Consider the following 22,289-nt stretch of genomic DNA (forward strand, 5'->3'; position numbering starts at 1 on the left):
TGAGATTGCAGAGCTCCTTTTACAAAACTGGTAAGCAAGTATAGCAATGTCCTAATTTCCAGAGACCTGGTTTACGGGCAGCCATGACAAGACTGCCAGAGGTGATGACATGTAGATTTCTTAGGGACACCATGGTGTAGATGATAGAAAAATAGAAATGGTGGCTTCAGTAAGACACTGGTAATGGGAGAGAGAGAGACACAGCGAAAGAGAGAGAGAGAGAGAGAGAGAGAGAGAGAGAGAGAGAGAGAGAGAGAGAGAGAGAGGGAGAGAGAGAGAGAGAGAGAGGAGAGAGAGAGAGAGAGAGAGAGAGACTAGTGACAATGAATCTTCAGCAAGGTACATTAGCTTCTTCCTAACCAGAAAAAAAAGACAATATAAGACATTTGTTTTTGACATATTATCCTTAGTGTACTCACAAGTATATGAGGATCATGGGGAGAATGGAAGAGCTAGTCTTATTTTACAGCCCAGTCTATATGAAACAGCACAACTTAACACCAACTAAATGATAGTACCTAGTATGTTTGCTGAGAATTGGATATGTGAGAGAAAAGAAGACCACGAAGGGGGCACAGATAATGTCTATACTCTCATTCTCATTACCTTTGGCCATCAAAGAATGGTAACTTATTCCCAATGATTCCTCATGTACTTCTGAAAGCACTGTAACAATTTCAGATAGGAAATGTGTGCAGTGTTACTATATTATGTTTTAATCATCAAGAACAAGGGCCTCTAAGTGCTATTTAAAGCATGTGGAATGAAGAAATAAGGCAGAGAGAGAATGAATAAAACAATGAAGCCTGCCTTATGTAAGTCTGAAGAAGGTTTAGAAATGCAGAGTTTAAAAAAAATTAGTGCATCAAAGTCAAAAGTGTCTTTAAATATCTGAGAAAACCAATATGCATACAATTAATTCCAGTTTTAGAGTGACCAAATTTGAACCTCATCTGACTTTTTATAGCTTGCTTATGGTTTATCTGTTGTTTTCTTCTTTTAATTTACTTCTGCAGTGTATTATTTGTGAAAGTTCAACTTGAAACAAAGTAGTACTTTCTTCTTGTCTTTATTCTAATCTGACACAACTTTCCTTTGTCAAAGAAGAAAACAAATATGCATATTGGATTGTGACTGTCTGAACCACAGTTAATGTCTGCAAAAGGCACTGCAGCTGGGACTAGATCATATCTCCAGATGGCTCTTGCATAGCATGATATGAGGGAAACTTCAAAACTGTCCCCCACACTGCCAACTATCCACCCACCTGGCCAGAAATGACACGCTTGACTCAGGCCACTATTCTGATTTATGGGATAAATGCATTGTCTACTATTAGAATGCACGGATGTTGTGTGGGTTGAGAAGAAGGCCTTAAAAATACTATTGATGTGCCCACATTAACAGAGTCACTCTCCGTGTCATTTAGAGACATCAAGGTCTTTCTGTTCCCCAAGAGGGAAAGAAAGAAGTACAAGGGAGAAAAAAATGGATGTGAGAGGAAAGGCATTGTTTGTAATAGCAGGGTAAGATTTCTTAGTGAATTTAATTGCCAAAGAGATGATCAGAAGCAGAAATAGACACAGACGAAAAATGTGATCTGCCTACTGCTTATGACAAAATTTGGGTTAGAGGCCAAAGTGTAGGGTTTTCTGTATCTAGCCATATTAAAAATTATCTATGATCAAGCCATATGTGGAGGGGGGAAACTGGTTTTACAAAGATGGCTCAGAAAGAGCTTTTGAAATAATAAATAGACTAGAGCATTGAGACAGAGGTCAAGAAAATTATAATATGCCAAAAAAAACTGTTAAAAGCCCTCCAAGGAGAAACTCTAAAGACTACTGTATTATCAAGAGAAGGGGGTGGCTCTGAATAGTGAATATTTGACCCTTACTAGAGTAATGATTTTTCAGCCTCATGTTCAGTTTTTCCTTGAATCATCAATCCATTGCTAAAATTTCCAACTGTTTTAACTTTTTATTATTAAGTATATTACTGATAATAATTCATGGGAAGCAGAGAAATAGATTAATGCTCTTTCTCATGAATAAATATGTAATTCACAAGTTTTTTCTTCAAATATTTTAAGTAGTATAATTCCAACTATTAATTTCAAGAGTCCCCCTGGGATTCAATGGCAAAGATTTTGGAACTCAAAATGGGAGATTTCCTTCTACATTGCTCATGTTGTAAGACATTGTGTTTGCTCTTGAGGTACATTCCTTCTCCTCAAAAAATAATAGAGCACTCCATTTTTCCTGGAGCCAAATGGCAGCTGAACTATAGGGTGAAGCCTGGGAAAAAGGATTAACCTCCAGGACTTATTAATGGAATTTGTGTGATTTATTTTATTTTATTGTAAAGATGCTATACAGAGGGGTAACATTTACATAAGTAAGGCAATGAGTACATCTCTTGTCAAGCATTGTAATATCCTTCTTTGTTGTTTCCTCTAGTGGAATTATTTTTATGCCAGATTATAGACAGCAAATAAAACTTTTGGCTAAGTTAAAGTTATTTTATGGTGCATTTATTAAATTTCCTTTCTGCTGCTGCTTTTAAAAGACATCTGTGACAACTTACTTTTATCATTAGTAGCTGTACTAGATTATTCCTGGTTTGTATCATGGGGATGGAAGGTTATATTCTATTGCCTTCTGGGGTATCTTCTAAAATTTTACAATGGAAGTGTATGGCAAAAAAATAGTGATCACTGCATTGTCTTATATACAGGTTAAAATTCAAGTAAAATATTTGAGGTAATCATAATTAGGAACTATAACAGCATCCAAAATGATGTTTTCACAGAAAATTTGAATGAAAAATCCAATACCAGCCCTGATTAAAATCTAACCGAGCACAGTACTGCAGATTACCTGGATTCCAATTAAATATGACAAATGAGTCCTTGACAGGTTTCAATTCCAATTCTATTTGTTAGAATAGCCCATTCATACTGAAGATGAAATGGCCAGAATTTAAGCAATTTATGACTAGATGAGGAGTTTGAAAACTGTTACTCCACTGTCAATTGCTACATTTAGATCACTCATACTGCATGACTTCTCTGTCTGTTATTACCTATATATCATGACAAACATCAATCACAGCTAGCACGTGATATGAACGCTGTATTTCAAGTGTCAGTCACATACAAAATCAGGAAAATCAGTTACTACTACTGCAATAGTCTTTGCTGTCAACAGGTCTTCATGTATATATATACATATACATATACATATACATATACATATACATCTCTATATATAAGTCTTTAGAGGGGTAGGTTTTTCAGTAAATTTTTTTGTTCTATTTAAATGCTCACCTGTTCCATCTTCCACGATATGGATTATTTCTTGAAAAGTAATTGATATATGCTTGACATTTACAATTATGTTTAATTATTCATCATATCATGCTTATTTTAAAGGTGTTGAAAACCCTTAAACTTACAAAATTGAAAATAACATTTAAAATGTGTTTACAATGCCAGTGATACAAAGACTTGTATTCGTAAAACTGACATCGAAAAAAGAAAAACTTAATTGAACATCATGATGTATTCAGTAAAAAGAATCACTTTATAAAGCAAAAAAATAACATTGCATTTAAAAGACAGTCTTAGATATACTAATACTCCTAAATTAAATTAATCCTGCCCTACTGCATAAGCAAATATATATTTTTAAATTTAAATTTTAACTTTATTCAGAATTTTAAATATATTTGCCTTAAATATATATTCATTAGCTTTTCAATGCATACAAAATTTATATTCATTTTTTGAAAATTATTGAAAAAGTAGATTTTTAAAGTCACATCAAGCTCCCATCCACATAAGTACACACCACCATACACACAGATAAGCATGCCTGGATAGCCATAGGGCATAAGGCCATTAAACTCTGGATAATGAATCAAGAGGGTTATCAATCATCAGACCCAGGTATCATAACTGCTCACTTGCTGATAACATAAATAAAGAATGATTTTGTATGATTTAGTTTAGCAAATTTCATGTAGGGTAATTTATAATACACCCATTGTTATATTTTGATATTTATGGGCAAATATCTACCAAAAATAGTATTTTCCAGCATATCATCATACAGCACCGGAAGAATATCCTATTCCTTACAAAGCTGAGATGGTGAAATGCATACATCTGTTTTAGGTTTTTACTAGGAAAAGAATGGGTGCAATTCTTCTGCCGTCATATATATGTTTATATGTGTGTGTGTGTGTGTGTGTGTGTGTGTGTGTGTGTGAATATACATATATAGATACAATTGTATCTTTTTATATTTACTAATGAAATTAGGATGAAATTTACCATTCCATTGTTTGACATAAACACATTTCTCAAACATTAACTTATTTAAAATTTCAAAATTAGAGTACTGAACCGTGATTGGGAATATAATCAAATATGAAAACTTTGCAAGCACTGTTTGCAATGTAACTTTATGACTTAAATGATCATGTATATTAAGCCCATTGTGAGTGAGAATTATGAGAAGTGCTTCACAATAGAGTAAGTATATGGAGAATTTTATTTTATTTTTCCATTCTTTCTTTTGCACAATAATGAGAAAAACTTTAGACTTAAGTGAGAGGGGTTGGATCCGTACTTAATGTGTGTTATGGAGCTCAAGACATTTCTGTTCTCCTCCTCTGACTCCATTTCACTAACATTCAGAAAGAGTGGTTTTAAAATACTTTTCAAATATCCAGGAAAGGAAAAAAGTGAAGCAAAGTGCATTTATGGTCATTTTCTTTCACTAAGACTGGACAGTGGCAATTGAAGAAATAGTTGCATGACAAAAATGAATGGAAGAAAACACTCAAACAAGACCTTTCCCAGTGGCTATTATTTAGCAGTTGTGTACTGATTTAGTAATTTTTTTTTCATTGCAGGCATTGCTCTGATTTATTCACAAGTGCATTTTATTTCTGTCAGGCTATTTTTAAGTGATGGTGCAATTTTGGTGACTTTTATCTGAATTGTTATGTTTCGTTATTTGTCATTTCTGCGTTTTAGCCAATGTTTAGCATTTCCAGTAGAATAGGTTTGGTGTCATCTATTTTATTTTGATTTTAGACTGACCTTCGCAAGCCTAAGCTCTCACGGCTCACTAGCGTGATTATGTGTGTGGATGTTGTGTTTGCCCCTACCATTTTCCATATGCTCTGCCTCACCAACACTGCCATCCGGCGTGGTCCTTTCATAGTTGTCCTCTGGGAGTGGAAGGGCACCCAGTCTTGGCCCTGATGAACTCTTACTGCTTGGTGTTTCTGACTCCTCCAGCCCGCTGTCATAGCAACTCTGCAGTGACCCCTGATGTGGGTCCTGAGGCTGACTCACAACAGAAAACGTCACTCTACGAAATGGCTGTAAGAGAAAAGATTCTGAATGTCACTAAAATGTAAGGTTGTAAATGATCTTATTTTTTTAAACACAATTTACATACATTAATGTTTACTAAAAAACTACTGCATTATGAAAAGGTTAGTTAGACATGTTGAAATCCATTTGGAAAACTAAATAGGTTCTAACACGATGCTTAGAGCTTAGGTTTCATTTTGGAAAATGGGAAATTCCCTTCCTGAAACAAAGATAAGGAAACAGTAATTTCACCAACACATGCATTTATATATGAAATACTACTTCCACATATTTCGTCTTTTTCTACTTATTATCCTTTACGCTTTTCACAAAATAAGCTTCACAATGATGTAGGAAGGCAATAAATATTGAACTGGTTGATTATTTTAAAAAGAAACCATTTAAAAAGAGTTCTTTCAAATGAGATAACACGTTAAAACCACATTTATGACAGCAAGCTTTAAAACTGACTACTGTCATTTGATTTAACTGTTAGAAATAAACCTAAAAAGTAAGAAATTAGATGCTGTGCTAGGAAATTAGGTCATATTCATTATTTCACCCCGAAAAAATAGTATCTGTCTGAAAGGGTAAAGTCATAGTAAAATAAATGGAAGCTTCTTTAATTAATGAATGGAAAAAATTTAATTGCCTTTGTTTACTATGACTGCTCATTCAAAAACAATAAAATCATGCGCAGTTTTTAATTTGTATTCTGAAAATACTGCAAGCAGTTACTAGTGGCTTCGGCCTGTAATTATAGCTTCTCAATATGTTAAGATCTAGAGGATCATGGTTCAAAGCCAACCCTAGGCAGAAAAGTTTTCTAGCCTCTATCACCAAAATAATAAAAACTATGACTGGAGGTGCGGTTCAAGTGATAGAGTGCCAGCCTATCAAGTTCGTGAGGCCCTGAGTTCAAACCAGAACACAGACAAAATAAATAAATAAATAAATAAATAACAACAAAACACTATTTAACTGGAACTCACTATTTGTTATCATATTAACATTAGCTAGACTTAAGCTTTACTGGGTAAAGTATGTGAAGATTACCTTAACTACATAACAAAATGATAGAAATTCAAGCTTGTTAAGAAAACAATGAACACTATGAATAAAGTGCTATGTACAAACAGTAATTTGTAAAAAGCAGTAGTAAAATGTCTGGTAATGTCTATTAAGCTTACCCTTGGAAACAGTTTGATATATTAAGTACTAGTATGAATTGGCAAATATGTACACATTTCTAAGCTGTAACTTATGTTGGTCCTTTCCACTAAAAATATAAAATCAATGTTACCAAGAAACAGTATAAAGAATCTTTTCTTTTGTACTTTCATACCTGAGAGACTAGTGGTGAAACCATTAATCATAACCAAAGCCAATAGTACTGTGGAAGTGTAAGGATTATCTGCACATGTAGGTTATTAATAAGAAAGCTAAGAATAATCATGATTTTTCATATATACACTAGTTTTGCTAAAGATAAACACATACCTCCACAAATCCTCTCCTTATTTTGAGGTAGGTAGAACACATTTAAAAGACATGAAAAAAAAAACAACCACACTCTACATGATTGGTTAGTCTCCTGTGCACTTATCTGAAGAATATACAAAATTTTTACAAAATCTCTTTTATTCTAGTTCAAAATCAAGCTCTTAAAAGGCTGACTCTGAATGCTTGTTGTGGCCTGACAGCAGGGGCGGCTGGGGGGAAAGGGAGGGGTGCAATGTCCTCCTATTCCCTTCTTGACTGTATTTCAACGAACTGACAGTGTGGTATTAGAAAAGCAATAAAATATTTATGGTATGAAAAGTATACAGCATGAGTCAAAATTTACCAACAATGTACTCTCTATCTCTCTGTCCTTAATTCAGCAATTTTATATTTGTTTATGTAGTGTGAATATTATGTTCTATCATGGATCCAATTAGATATAGCAATCAATTTGCCAGATGTGGTGCTACACCTCTATATTCCTAGTGTTCCGGAGAATTGTGAGTTCTGGGACACTTCTGAGCCACATAGTGAATTTCTGTCTTAAAAAAATGAAAGAGAGAAAGAAAGGGAAAGAGAAGGAAGAAAGAAAATAAGAAAGGAAGCAAGAAAGCAGGGAGGGAGGGAAGAAAGAAGAGAAAGAAGAAAGGGAGGGAGGGAGGGAAGGAGGGAGGGAGGGAGGGAGGGACGCAGAGAGGGATGTGGGGAGGGCAGGAAGGGATGAATCAATTCATATTTATCATGCTTTATCCATTGTGTATATATTTTGTCCCCCACCCCCACCCCATTTGCCAACACTAGCTCAATGTTAAGTCTCTGTGGTTATTTGATGTCTTTGGTCTCTTCATGGAAATGAGATCACTAGAAGTCTCTTGAAGCCACATTGTTCTTTCTACAAAAGATACTCAGCGAGTACTATTGAACAATGGAATTTTAATGACAATGTTGAATTCAGGCAAGAATCCAAAGACAAGATCAAAGGATATAGATAGGAAGATATACAGCATAATGAAAAATACCAAATGCTGTTGGTAAAAGTGAGGAAGGAATGAAGAAATGGGAATATGATTATGGGAATGAATTTGTTCAAAGTACATGTATGGAAATACAACAGTGAAAGCCTTCATATTACAAGTGTATGCCAATTTGAAAACAAAATAATGAGAGCAGAGAAAAGCCATAACAATGGGTTAAAAATAGGTATCTATATCAAAAGAGAAGTATTATTCTTAATTCTATTTTAATGACTTCCAAATCTTTTAGGATCAATCTCAATGACAAAAAAAGGAAAGCTCAAAGTGAACACAGAAACACATGATTACATTAACATGAAGAGAAGAAAAAAATAAATTAGAAATTATGAGAAACTGTGCTTGATTTTGATATAAAAGCTGACCAAAGGGTTACATTCAGGTTAGAGTGGTAACTCAGAATCTGTGTGCTTAAATGCTTCCACTGAAAGTCATGACAGAGTAACAAAGAACCAGGCCACAAACTAGAATTTCAATGAAAGTGCCAAAGATAAAATGACAATTCTCTAGAATGCTATATAGTCATTGCTATGAAGTTGTGCTTTTTATTTTATTGAGTTCTCATGGTGTTACATTTGTGAATACTTTCATTAGCCTAAAGTATTTTAGAACATAAGAACACTAACATCAATTTGTATATTTAGAAGTACTGAGAATCCTTCAATGCTTCCTGTGCATAAAAACTTCTCTACAATGCCAAGCACCAGTAGTAATCCTAGCTACACAGGAAGCTGAGATCTGGGGTAGTGGTTCAAAGCCAGATTGAGCTGGAAAGTTCATGAAACTCTTATCTCAAAAAGAAAGAAAGAGAGAAAGAAAGAGAGAAAGAAAGAAAGAAAGAAAGAAAGAAAGAAAGAAAGAAAGAAAGAAAGAAAGAAAGAAAGAAAGAAAGAAGAGAGAGAGAAAGAGAAAGAAAGAAAGAGAGAAAGAAAGAGAGAAAGAGAGGAAGGAAAAAAGGAAGGAAGGAAGGAAGGAAGGAAGGAAGGAAGCCAGAATTGTTCAAGTGGCAAAGCTCTAGACTTGAATAAAATAGAAGGCTTGAGTTCAAGGGCCAGAACTAGCACAAAAATAAATAAATAGATAAAAACTTTCACTTAAAATAATATTGGATGAATGGAAACATAATTCCCAATAACCATTGAAATGAACTTATCATCTAAGTGATCAGAACATACATCATTCATCATTTTTCCACATCTGAAAATAGGCCAATAGAATTCTACAATGTAATATCATATTAATATGCTAGAATCTATAGACAACTCAGAATTGTCACAGTGAAATCCCCCTCACATTATTAATGTATGCTAACTCAAAAATAAAATTAAAAACAGAATGTCAATAGCTAGCCTTTAGAAAAAAATCAATGAATCAACAACTGGAGGCATGACCTTGAATGCCACCAAATTAGTGATGAGGCACAACAATAAAGAGGAAAAATCTATATAAAAAGATCAAAGGAAAGAAACTGGCCCAAGTGGCCAACTAGTTCACTCAATGTGGACAGCAGTTTCCAAGGAAAGTTAGTAGATGGATGTATTGTTCCATCTGAAGACTTTAATAAAGCAAGAACATGCTTTTTTCCTTTACTTGAATAGTAAACATGATTTTGTGTCCTGAAATGTAAACTGATGGAGGAGGAGGAGGAGGAGGGAGGAGGAGGAGGAGGAGGAGGAGGAGGAGGAGGAGGAGGAGGAGGAGGAGGAGGAGGAGGAGGAGGAGGAGGAAGAAGGAGAAGAAGGAGGAGGAGGAGGAGGAGGAGGAGGAGGAGGAGGAGGAGGAGGAGGAGGAGGAGGAGGAGAAGGAGAAGGAGAAGGAGAAGGAGGAGAAGGAGAAGGAGAAGGAGAGGGAGAAGGAGAAGGAGGAGAAGGAGGAGAAGGAGAAGAAGGAGAAGAAGGAGAAGAAGAAGAAGAAGGAGGAGAAGGAGAAGGAGAAGGAGAAGGAGAAGGAGAAGGAGAAGGAGAAGGAGAAGGAGAAGGAGGAGAAGGAGAAGGAGAAGGAGAAGGAGAAGGAGAAGGAGAAGGAGAAGGAGAAGAAGAAGAGCATTACATGATTTTGTGTCCTGAAATGTAAACTGATCTATGCAGAAGAACACGAAAATGAAGATGAAGAGGAAGAGGAAGAAGAAGAGGCAGAGGCAGAAGCAGAAGCAGAAGCAGAAGCGGAAGTGGAAGAGGAAGAGGAAGCAGGAGAAGGAGAAGGAGAAGAAGAGCATTAGTCAAAAGATATATGAAAAGATGAGGACCTAATAGAGCTTTAAATAAAATGATGCAAGAAAATCTCAGGTTATTCTTAACATCATAGTAGCTTTTATGGGAACTGTAAATAAACCAAAAACTTTTTGTTACGAAAACAAAATAGAAAAATCAGAACATAAAATATGTACAAATACAGTGTACAAAGAATTATTTGATGGAAGGTCCGCATTTCATTTTAATTTACAAACTAATGTATTATTACAACTTAGTGGAGAGTTCAATCAAATTACCAGCTCCCTACGCGTATGCCCTTGAATTTGAAGATGGGGAATCAGTGTCTTCCCCCACCCCTGAGTTCTCAAGGTCTCTGATTCAATGCTTCGTGCACTCTGTAGTCACTGGAACATTTGCCACCAGCTTTTTATTTAGGCAGTTTTGACCATCACCATTTATTAAATTATGTGGAAAATATTATTGTATTTTGTCATCATTTAGTTATAGGAACTTGGCTGATAAGAGTACTAGCCCAAAGACTTTGAATAACCAGAATTGTTTTTTCCTGTTAAAAAGGTTGGCTCTTAAAAAAAAAAGTGGCTAGAATTAATTTCTTATTTTGGTGAGAGTGGTAGTTCCTTTCTGTATGCATTCGATTCTCAGGGCATCAAGGCCAGCATTTTATAGAGTATGCTATAAAGGAAACAGGGGTTCTTGGATTAAAGAGATGGGAAAATCCCTGGAGTTTGTCCTGTTACTCCAGAAATTGTCAGTTTTCTGGTGAACAATGTCAATCTTAGGGGCAAAACTGTCAAAACCACCACATGTTCATATGCCAGTCTCACCCTGTCCATATGTGAACCAAGAACTTTAAGTGAATCAATGATCAAATGAAAAAGTCAAGGTCAATATGATGATCAGAAAACTCCTTACAAAAAAAAAAAAAAGGTTGAGGGAAGACAGGTGATTATGATAGGAAGAAGGATTAAACTCTGTAGTGCTATTTATCTATAACAATGGCTGAGAGGTGGTGACTACTGTAAGAAAATACAGTAACACGGGCCTTTCAAGGAAGCCTGTGTGACCAACTGGTTTCAGCCATTAATTCATGTACTGGCATTAATTCATATACTTGCATTAGTTCATATATTTGGACATTGTATTTTAGGGTTTCAAAAATAATTCTATATATTGCAGAAGGCCGACGTTTTACAGGGCCATAAAAACAGACAAAATGAAAAATGTGATGACACTTCCAATAAAATTGAGGCTACAAAAGAGGCTATGAAATCTGCATCAGGGAATTAAAGGTGAGAATTGCAAAAGTTCAGCGACTGTGATCTCTAAAAGAAATCTCATCGACACGATTTATGTTGACGATCTCCAATTCTCATTTTTATATTTGGGAATAGAAACAATGATTTTACATTTGCAATCCAGCCAGGTGCCAGTGACTCATGACTGTAATTCTAGCTACTAAGGAGGCTGAGGTCTGCGGATCGACGAGGTTCGAAGCCATCTCAGTCTGGAAAGTCCTTGAGATTATTTTCTTCTCTAACTACCCAAAGGCCAGAAGTAGAGCTGTGGCTCAAGTGGTAAAACACTAATCTAGAGCACAAGAGCTCAGGGGTAGTGCCCAGGTCCTGAGTTCAAGTCGAGGATTCCCTAGCCATACCTCCCTAAAAATCATTTGCAAGCCAAGGGTTCAGATCATGGTCAAAAAGAAAGAATGTAACTGTATGAATCAGTCATCAGAAGTATGCTGACTACCATGTGCTTAATCTGCTTCACCTGTGAGACTGTCACTGAGGTAAAAATGATTAAATATACGGAGGGAAAACAGATGTAAATATAGAGAAAAGCAGAGAAAGTAGGATGATACAAAGAATTGGTGGGGAGGGGGGAAGGTGGGGAGGGGGTGTGTGTGTGCGCGCGCGCTTGCTCTCACATGCATGCTAGTACCAAAGCTTGAATGAACTCAGGGGTTTGTACTCTCGATTGTCATTTTTCACCCATGGCTGATACTACCCTTGCGCATGGTAGAACTCTTTTGGTGGTTAATTGGAGATGAGTCTCAGACTTGTCTTCCTAGACTGGCTTCATATTGTGATCCTTAGTTATTAACCTTCAAAATAGTTAAGATTATAGATGGGAGACATTGATGCCTAATTATAAGTATTTTTTTAAATTTTGCACAAGAAAGAAGTAGATATGAATTAAAAGAACTTTCGTGTAGAATATTATTTATATAACTATACTTTTTGTCTGTCTTTTTGTCTTTCATTGCACTGAAAGTTTGCTTTAAGGTAAATAAGTAAGATATAAACAAAAACAGATGTCCAACAACAGAAGATCCAAAAGGAAAGGAAGAGTTCAATAATAATAAGTAAACTAACTAGAATGAAGAGAGCAAGGGGACAGAGAATGCATCATAATTCAATGTGTATCCTATGAAATTAAGAAAATTGAGGGGAAAGGTTGGACTGGAATGGTTAGGAGAGAATAATGAAAGGGGTGACATCAATCAAAATGCACTGACTCATAAATTGATTTGTTGATTGGCAACTCCTTTGTGCAACTACTTCAATACAATAAAATAATATATAATGTAAGAGAAGTTAAACTGAACAACTTGTACAAGTCCAATAAGGACTAAACACACTGAGAATTTCATATATATGTATATATTTGATAAGAATAGTAGTACATTGGAAATAATAGTGATAAAAAAGCAAAGATTCTATTCCAACAGTCCCTACAGATTTTCCTATGTGACCTTGAAGAAGTTAGCTGACCTGTGGTTTTTCTGCCTAAGGCTCAAGGATGTGTAAAATGGAGATAATACTATCTTTCCCTTAACCTAAATTCTCTGAGAATTAATGAGGTAGTTTATAAAAGAGCCTTAAGCTCCCTCAAAGACATATTCCATAAAGGTTCTGTACTTCAGGCCACAGCCACATAAACAGAGAAGTCTCTTGTTATGCTTCAGGTTGTTTGTTTTCTTAAAAGAAAATATAGAGCTAGCTGAGGAATTCACAAATCTTCTATCTAAAATCCATAGAAAATTTCAAACTGAATAATCCTACAAATATATTGCTTATATTGTTCTAAATATAAATTATTTGTAAAGCAAATATATACATACAATGACTCCTAAATATTTCAACCATTTGGATCTAATCCTTCTCTGAACATGAATTACTTTGAGACTCAATTATTTTAAAATGCTATTTTTCCACTATTTTTATGACACACTAGAGATGTTCATTTGATTGCACATACAAATATAGGGCCTACTCAAATATTTCAGACATTGTGAAAGTTATAATTGAAGATGAATAAGTTAAGAGAGGGCCTTAGAATCAAATACACCCTCAATCTTCAGTGTAGTTCCTAGCTGACAGAATTCCAGCAGCAAAGCTTTCATCCCACTATAGAGTTGTTATTGATATTTTCCACTGCTTATATCATTTAACTCAATTTATCTGCACATCTAGAGATCACATAAGAGGTAAGCAAAGATGCTAATGGATGCCTCTACCCCAACTTTCTATCTTCATTGGAAAAATTGGTGAGTTCAGGTGGATAGGAGTATGTTCTAGTTATCATTTTCATATAAAATTAATTTCAAGGACTTTAGGTATGCACATATAGCTAATAAAGATTTATTAAGTTGAGTGGTAGGGGGTGTGTGATGTAGTGTTGGTTAATTTGAGGCCAAGAGAAAGACAACCTGCTTAGGTAAGAAGACAGATTAGAATATAACAGAAAGAAGACTGCATTCTAATACCATTCTGTGAGGCATTCCTAAAGGGTCAATGAAGTCGAACACTTGATTCATTATTCTTTTCTGTGTGTGAGATTCCATTATTGATGTAAAAATCTAACTGTAAACCTTTATCTGGACAGCATAGCAATTATAGAATATTGACATGAGATGTTTTATAAACTCTACTTTAAGTCAAATGTTGATGAGCTGAGGGGTTAGAGAAAGTTAAATCCAATAAATTCCAAACTCACCAGAGGACTGAAGGAATTTCCTAAAAAGTTACTTTAAAAACATAATCTAGAAAGCTGAAGATTTCATCACAAGTTTTATGACATCACTTTTTATTTTATTGTGCCAATTCATTTTAAAAGGTATTAAAATTTTTAAAGATACTCATATTTCATTCTTCCCTTTTTGAAAATATTAATATAGTCATATGGGTGCTACACAATTTGCACATATAGGAAATTAATTTTGAAAATAATATTAATATGTCTGTTACATTAGTCTGTTGAAATAACATTAAGGTGTGTTACATTATTCTACTGTTGTATTCTGTTTTCAGAATGGTCATTTGGCAGATTAATATACTATCTTCCAGTGTTTTCTATCCAAAAATGTGTGAGAAAATGTAGTTTCCAGGAAAAGAAGTAGGGAAGATTTGACTATACTTAAAACATCTGAATAATACTAAAACCTTTACTGTTATTCTCTCTGCATTGCTTGATTAACTTTAAAGTATTCGTAGTACCCTAAAACTAAATATTAGACAATATCATCAAGAATAAAATATTAAAATCAATATTTAAAACATTTGCTGTAGCAAAATGTTCAAAGAAGTTATAGCTTACAGATACTCATTGTTTCTTTCCATAGAATATAGCTTACAAATACTCATTGTTTCTTTCCATAGAATAGTAGTCAGTGTTAAAGAAGGAATAAAAAAGACTTAGTTATAGGATTATACAATGCTTAAGGTGAAAGAGAGCATATAACTGAGCTACAAGTGCATACATTTGGCCTTAGAATTACCTTTTACACCTAGTGACAATACCTTTGTCAGGATTTTATTTTTCAAGAGGCTAAGACCCAAAGGATGTCATCTGTAGGAAAGAATTTCAGGTTAATTTTTTTTTCTTCTTTAATACTGCTGTGTCTAACAGACAACTTTATTGGAAACTTTAAATCTGCACCTTCCTTTCTAGCTTCAGTAGTTTCTCCATAATTCGTCTCCTTATCTGCAACTCACATACAGCTGTCTCAATCACATCAATTATTTCTGAATGGGCATGAAAAGGCTTTTTTATTTTTTCCATTTCACTTAGTTATGTCCATCAAACAGACGACTAATGACTCTCTTTGTCAGTCACAAAGCACTGAAAGAGTCATGGAACAGACTTGTTGCTCTGTTAGGGGGAGCATGGCATTTTATTTTTAAAGAGCTTTCACTGGGAGCTCTTCTTCCCTTGCAAGCCAGGGAACAGTACTTGATGAATCTGCAAGCATTCCCAGACAGGGTGAGTGCTACTGAACAAACATAACTAGGATTCCATAGTGAGTTCCTTGCAGGACATTTGGCAGAACCCTCAAACAAACTTTAATCGGGTCTTTAAACTTGTTAAGGGCATCTTTCCTGACTGAAGTCTTAAACATGTCTCCATACTTCAAAATGCCTTCCTGTCTTTCATGTCAACAATAGATGAAAGGACATTATGAAGAAACATGTTGAAACACTTGGTCTAGTTAATTAAAACTCTCATTTAGAGGAAGAGCAGTTAAGTAACTAGCTCTTTTGACTACTGTGCAGTTGCATATCTGATAGCATTGTGTGTACATCTGTGTCTGAAAGAAAGAATGCAAATGATGCTTTATAGTTCTTAATCCTGAAGATCAGAAGCTATTTAATTGTCACAAAAGACCACTATTAAAATAGTTGTAATTGCTAAATGCAGGAATGTGCTCTTAACTTTCTGAATGTTGTCATCTTCCTCCTGCGGATCCTGTGTGTCATATTCACATTCTGATTTTGAAAATAAGGAAAATATAAGAAATCTTAGTATGCAAACTATTTCAGGGATCTATCTAGCCAAAAAAATGAAAAATTGGCTTACTGGAGTATTTTTTTCTTCTCAGTGAAAAATGTCAGCAAACAAAATAGGCAAAGCCTGAAACTCTTGGTAAATATGGGCAAACATTTTCTTTAGAAAAGATTTTCTTCAAAAATGAAGATACTATATTCTAAAACATAAATTGTTTGTTCTATAGGTTACTATAGATTATGGTTTTCTTTTAAACCTCGACAAGAATTTGACTAATAGCTTTTATTTAAAAAAAAAAAGAAGAAAGTACATTACTTTAAGTTCTGTGGGTCACAGATTTGCACAACTACTCAGTTCTGCAGCTCTGATGTGAAAAAATCCACTGAACGTACACACACCAGTGAGTGGACATAATCATGTCCTAATACTTTATTAGTAGTCTGGATAATATTCCCGCTCCATGAAATGTTATGATTGTATGATTATTTTTCAATATTTTCAAATATTTTTTAAAAAATAACCCATCTGTCTATCTTCCAGAGGGCCATTTGACTGCTTACCCAGGACAAGATATAAAAAAATTCACACACACACACACACACACACACACACACACACAATGATTTTTGTTTCTTTGTATGTTCTTCCCCCATGGTACAACCCCTGTTTTCACTATTTGATTCCAGTGCCCTGCATCTTGTATATACATCTTTCTAAACTGGGGAAGGGAGAAGAAATAACAAAATGCTCAAACAAGGTTGACCCACTATAACAATGTGATGTACAAGACACTATGTTGTCAATGGACTTTAAAACTTGGGTGGGGGGAGGAGTTGGGGAAATGGGGAGGGAAGAGATAGTAGAGGAAAACAAAGGAGGAGGTAACAATGCTTGATAGGAAATGTACTCATTATCTTACTCATGTACTGTAACCCCTCGGCACAGTATCTTTACAAAAACATATATTAAAAAAATTCACACACACACATACACACACACACACACACACACACACACACACACACACACACATACACGCACAAACTCAATGATATCCAACTACAGAGAGAGTCAGCCTGTGGATAGCCTGGATTCTTTGTTTCAAAAACTTTTTGCTAAGTCTTGGTTTGTAGAACTCCACTGTTGACTGTCAAATACCACAAAAAACAAAACTAATATAAAACTTGGTTATTTTTTTTCCTTTGCCATTTACTATGGAAATAAGATTCACGTTATGTTGAAATGCCTTTTTCCCATTATTGGTTCAATTCGGAGGTTTGTATGTTATGCTAGGCATTAACTATGTTGATGTTTTCTTGTGACAAAAAGTGGGGGGAAAATGTAAAGTTTGCAGACACTCCATTATCTACTGTCAGCTTCCCACCTGAACAGCCAGAGAAAGCCACATGATGTTCAGAATTGCACATCATCAGACATGACTTCTTTCTGCACAGATGCTTTCACCTTGCCGAAGAATCATTCCAAATAAAGACATACCAGATGCTGACAGGAATGCAGATCTCCTTGATTCATACCCACATCTTGGAGTTGCTCAATGGTGAAGTCAAATTGAATATTTCTATAAGAAACTTACATTGGTGTCTCTTATGTGTCAGAAACAGAAAACGAACAGAAAGGTACACACCACACGCAAATTCACCTATTATTTTATATTATTGTATATTTTAGCAGTTCTGCTATCTAGATCACTGTACGTTTCTAACAACCTTAAGTAAATAAAATATTGGTTGTTTTTCCTATGTTTCAGATAGAGACCTGATGACTATAGGATCTGAACAAGATGGAATCCCATGCATATCACCCTGAAGTGAGGAGGTCAGGTCTGGCCGGAGCCATATTGGCCACATGCTTGGAGGGTAGAGTCTGGCAGCTTTTCTTCATGCTGGGGAAAGGAAACGCCCCCACCCATCACCTCCCTCCCAGGTGATGGACTTGCCCGGATCCTAGAGGCAGGGGCAGGCACTTGGCTGATAAGTTACTGAATCTGTCAGTCCAGTGGCCTGGGACTGGGAATTTCCTGAGGATCTGCCCCTGTACCGACCTATTTAGGTGCGGACCAGCCTAGTAGCCAAGACGCCATGGCATGTGGTCTCCGTGATCATGTCCTGTGTCCTGTCTCCTGGCTCGTTTCCAGTCATAATGGTGTCCCAAATCCCTCTCCATTGGAGCTGAATTGGCTTGTTGGTATTTTTGTTCTTTCTTTCCTGTTTAGCATGTTTCCTAGCTGTGTTGTGTGTATTTAGGGGCTTTAGGCCTTTGTAATAACTGGCCGCCTGCAACCTGTTAGCTGTATAATAAAGACACCAATATTTTATATTCCAAAATGTGGCTTCTGGGGTGATTCACCTTACAAAAACCCAGTGGAGCCAGAACACCTAATGATCTTCAAGCTATCCATTCTAAGAAGACTAAAATAAGTAAATAAATAAAAATGGCCGGGCATTGGAGGTTCATGCTTGTTATCCTAGCTACTCAAGAGGCTGAGATCTCAGGATTTTGGTCCAAAGCCAGCTGGGGCAGGAAAGTCTGTGAAACTCTTATCTCCAATAAACCACCAGAAAACCGAAAGTGACTTTGTGGCCCAAGCGGTAGAGTGCTATCCTTGAGTTGAAGAGCTGAGGGACAGCACCCAGGCCCAGATTTCAAGCCCCACGACCGACAAAAATAAAATAATAATTTAAAAAAACAAGCACAGTCATAGTTCTATTATTAAAATGAGCTCAGTGACTACCAGTTTGGACTACTAGTTCATTTAAATGAGCTGCCTATGTTCTACAGAAAGCATACAGCACCAGGTTTTCCAAGTGATACTATATTTACTTCATGATGAAAACCTTAGTAGGGTTCTAGGATGAGAATGTTTACCTTTCACAACCTGTAACATTATTTGTTACTTAGAAAATCAAGACTATTAAAACAGCAACATGTCACCACTGTTTCTAATTTTACAACCTTTGGAGGCTGTAAAATGATCTGAAGTCACTAAGAATATATGTGACTAAGTGTTTGGGATTTGAGATTAGAAAATATTGTAACCAAATGCATAGTCTATCTTTATTCACTGTTAAGCTTAGGAAAAATCATTTTACCTATCTGACTCTCTGTTCCCATAAAATTAAAACAATATTTTATAATAATTAGAACAATAATATCAAACTAAAATACTTCATATCTCGATTATTTTATAAATCTTATAAATTACCTAAAACACTTATAAATTACCTAAAATATCCCTTAAATATATACAGATTAAATAAGCATAGAAGTGTCTTAAAGTGAAGGATGCCTTCTTGTGCTCAGTTTCTGTTTCATTTTTTTTCCTCTTTTCTATGTAACAATAAGAGGAAGAGAAGAATTTGAATCTGAAATTCACAATCAGATAGTTCCATTGATCATCTGGCATGACATGGAGCATTTTTCCCCTTCAAAGTTAAATTTAATCTTGATGCATGATATTTTGTGAGACATAGACTAATCCTGTAAATTTTACCTTCCCACATTTTTCATATCATAACTAAAACACTGAAACATGCCAGCCTAATTTCTAATCTCTGTACACTTTCTAATTAATCTGCCTCCACATAGCATTGGGCATTTGAGCCTTCATTTTGTTTCTCCCTAGCAGTTTTTAATCAATGCAATCCATGTGAGACCCTTTAGTGAGGAAGTATACTTACTTAACTCCTTTTCTTGTAGACTAAATAAACCTAACTACTCTTCATTTTTATGCACAGTTGCTGAGAATCCTACAGACAAGTCATTGGTTTACTTGGTCCGTAAATCATGTTTTCTCTTTAACTGAGATCTTCAACAATGGGTATCTTACAACTATTGCTGGACTGTAATCGGTTCAGCTTTTTAATACCCTAAGATGTAAAGTTCAAATATGATATAATAGCATTTTTCCATTATATCAAAATATTGGAAAGCATAGTAACTTTCCTACCATGTATATCATTCTTCAACACTTATTAATGCTTTTGCTGTGATAAAATCTTTATGCACCCTGAGAGCTTTTTATCTCCATTACAAAGCTCTCATCAGTAATGGTTATCTATTATACTGCTGTTTCAATGAGTATAATTACTATTAATTAACATATTTTGATATGTCTTTCACTATTGGAAATAATTTTTGGATATTGGGGGTTTTACTTTCAAGGACAGGCTCTGATATTTAGTATGAAATACAGGGAAATAATTAAGCATTGAGTTTTAAATGCTTTCCATTTTAAAATAATGGAGTTATACCAGAAGGTAAGTGATTTCTTCCAGTTTTTATTTATGTATGCCATAATTGTTATGAAACTATAAAACTCTCTGTATTTAAGCAGCAAATAAATAATTGAAATCAATGATTTCCAAAATAAATTTTGTTCATCCAGTAAGAAATATTTTAGTTACGCTTCATGACCTTGAAAATATTAATTCACCTTAGACTGCAGTTCTACATCAAATACTCATCACAAACAAATATTCATCTCACAAAAATATGACTAATCAAAGGCCTTAGCTAAGCAGCTTAATGCAAAGTTACAAGGATGTCAAGATCTTATCCCATGTTTCATTGTAAAAAAGAAAAACCATTCTCCAAGACCCAGCTCCAAGAAATATGCTTTTCTAAATCTTCCTGTTCCTCTGCAGCTACTTCTTCTGTAGTTCCTCTTGGGATTTAACCATACAGTGATGGTGTTTCCAATGCATGCAAACACAGTAAGAATGCATTCATCTCTAAAATGTATAATCCTACCATCAGGCCGGACCGGAAATGACATGGTGAAAACAGGTTGGACCACAACTGGATTTCACTCCCTAATTCATTTGAGACCCATTCCCTCTTAAGTCTTTGTGTATTGCTTGTATGGAAAGAAAAGAAAACAGGAAAGAGTTGTGGGCAAGGACAAGAAAATATTGACAGGCAATTAATGAGAAAAATACTCCCTTCACAATGACATTCAACCTAACAAAAGTATGCACTTCGTGCCTACCACTGTGCGGAAAAATCTACATGTGGCAAATAGAGTCATTAAACCCTTTGGGGCAAGATGTGAATTAATCATTCCAAAGCATTCACAAAATGCAAGCAAAGATCTGCTTTATTTTTTTTTCTTTCCATTTTGGCATTGTGCAAATCATCAACAGCTCAGTTTGCATGCTGCTCAGTTGTTCTGCATGGCTACCCTACACCTCTGTGTGGCTCCAGAAGCAGCTGAGTGAGATCAATAACCCAGGCGGTAATTGACCCTGGTGAGAATGAATCTGGGTACTTCCAGAACAAGAAGCTGAAGAGCCAAAGTGGAACTCCGACAAGACTTAACAGGTGCGTAAGTAGTAAAATATTAGCACAATAATAATCAAATGACAAAAACCACCCCACAAAGTTGGAAAAATCTGCTTCCTAAAACACTTGGAAAGCCTCATAGGGTCGATTCCTCCACATTGAAATGAATGAAAATGTAGCATGAATTTTTTAATTCCCCTTAAACAGATGCTCTCTTTTCTTCTCCATTTTTTTCTTCCTCCCTTTTTCTATCTTAGACATTTCATCAAAACTGCACCTGGTGAGGACTGCACACATTTGAAAAGCCTGGAATCTTCCTGTTCTATAGGATGAAGGTTTGTGTCCTTAGATGGCTTTCCTTGCTCTAGATGGATTCCTACTTCCAACAGGAATAGATGGACCGGTTAGGGAATATCTCTGAAGCATCGCTTAGCATTTAATTGTGAAACACCATGGAACCTAATGGAACCTCACTATCACACCAAGAACTCATTTCCTTGGCCACTGAACTTCCTCTGCCACACATGCACTTCCCCTGGGTCCTCACAGGCTGGTGTCATTTTACTTACATGAATTCTGTTTGTAAAGGAAGATGACCATTAGGAAGGGTGAGGAGGGAAGGGGTGAGGAGAAGAGGGATGGGTGAGACTGTTGAAAGGGGAGACATGGCTCAAGACGTACTGTATTCGTAACTTGCTTTGTTATAGGGCAACTCCTTTGTACAGCTACTTAACGGTAATTTCAAAAAATGCAAACTATTCAAAAGAAAAAGAAAGCTACCAGTGATCAGAAAGAAAACTATGCCCAATGACCTGTATATACTTCATCTTGTTCCTCAGCACAAATCAAATGATTTTAAGAAAACTAGTAAAAGTGAATGCTAGGGGAAAAAAAAAGAGAAAAAAAATCCCCTCAGAAGATTTTAAAATCCCTGCAATATGTATTTCACCTTCTTTTTAAAGGCAGAGTAGGGCTACATATAGGATTAAGTTTCCTAAGCAACTAATTTAAGGAAACCCGATTGTGTGCCTATACCCTATGTAATCACTATAGGCAAAGGGGGTT

General features: G+C 35.5%; 1 protein-coding gene across 7 annotated transcripts in view; it reads right to left on the reverse strand.

Annotated features, from left to right (window-relative positions):
- Pcdh7 (protocadherin 7) overlaps positions 1 to 22,289 on the reverse strand; it is a 420,201-nt gene that overhangs the window by 223,318 nt on the left and 174,594 nt on the right. For 3 of the 7 annotated variants that reach the window (XM_070012529.1, XM_070012532.1, XM_070012533.1), the window contains exon 2: positions 5,179 to 5,395. The exons of 1 other annotated variant lie outside the window; for it this stretch is intronic. In XM_070012529.1, coding sequence (XP_069868630.1) covers positions 5,179 to 5,395 — 217 coding nt within the window. The remainder of the gene's footprint in view (positions 1 to 5,178; positions 5,396 to 22,289) is intronic. 3 more of the 7 variants (XM_070012530.1, XM_070012534.1, XM_070012531.1) reach the window with 2 other exon arrangements.

This window comes from Dipodomys merriami, unplaced genomic scaffold, assembly GCF_024711535.1.
Source record: "Dipodomys merriami isolate MVZ:Mamm:240054 unplaced genomic scaffold, mDipMer1.0.p SCAF_9, whole genome shotgun sequence".
Lineage (NCBI taxonomy): Eukaryota > Metazoa > Chordata > Mammalia > Rodentia > Heteromyidae > Dipodomys > Dipodomys merriami.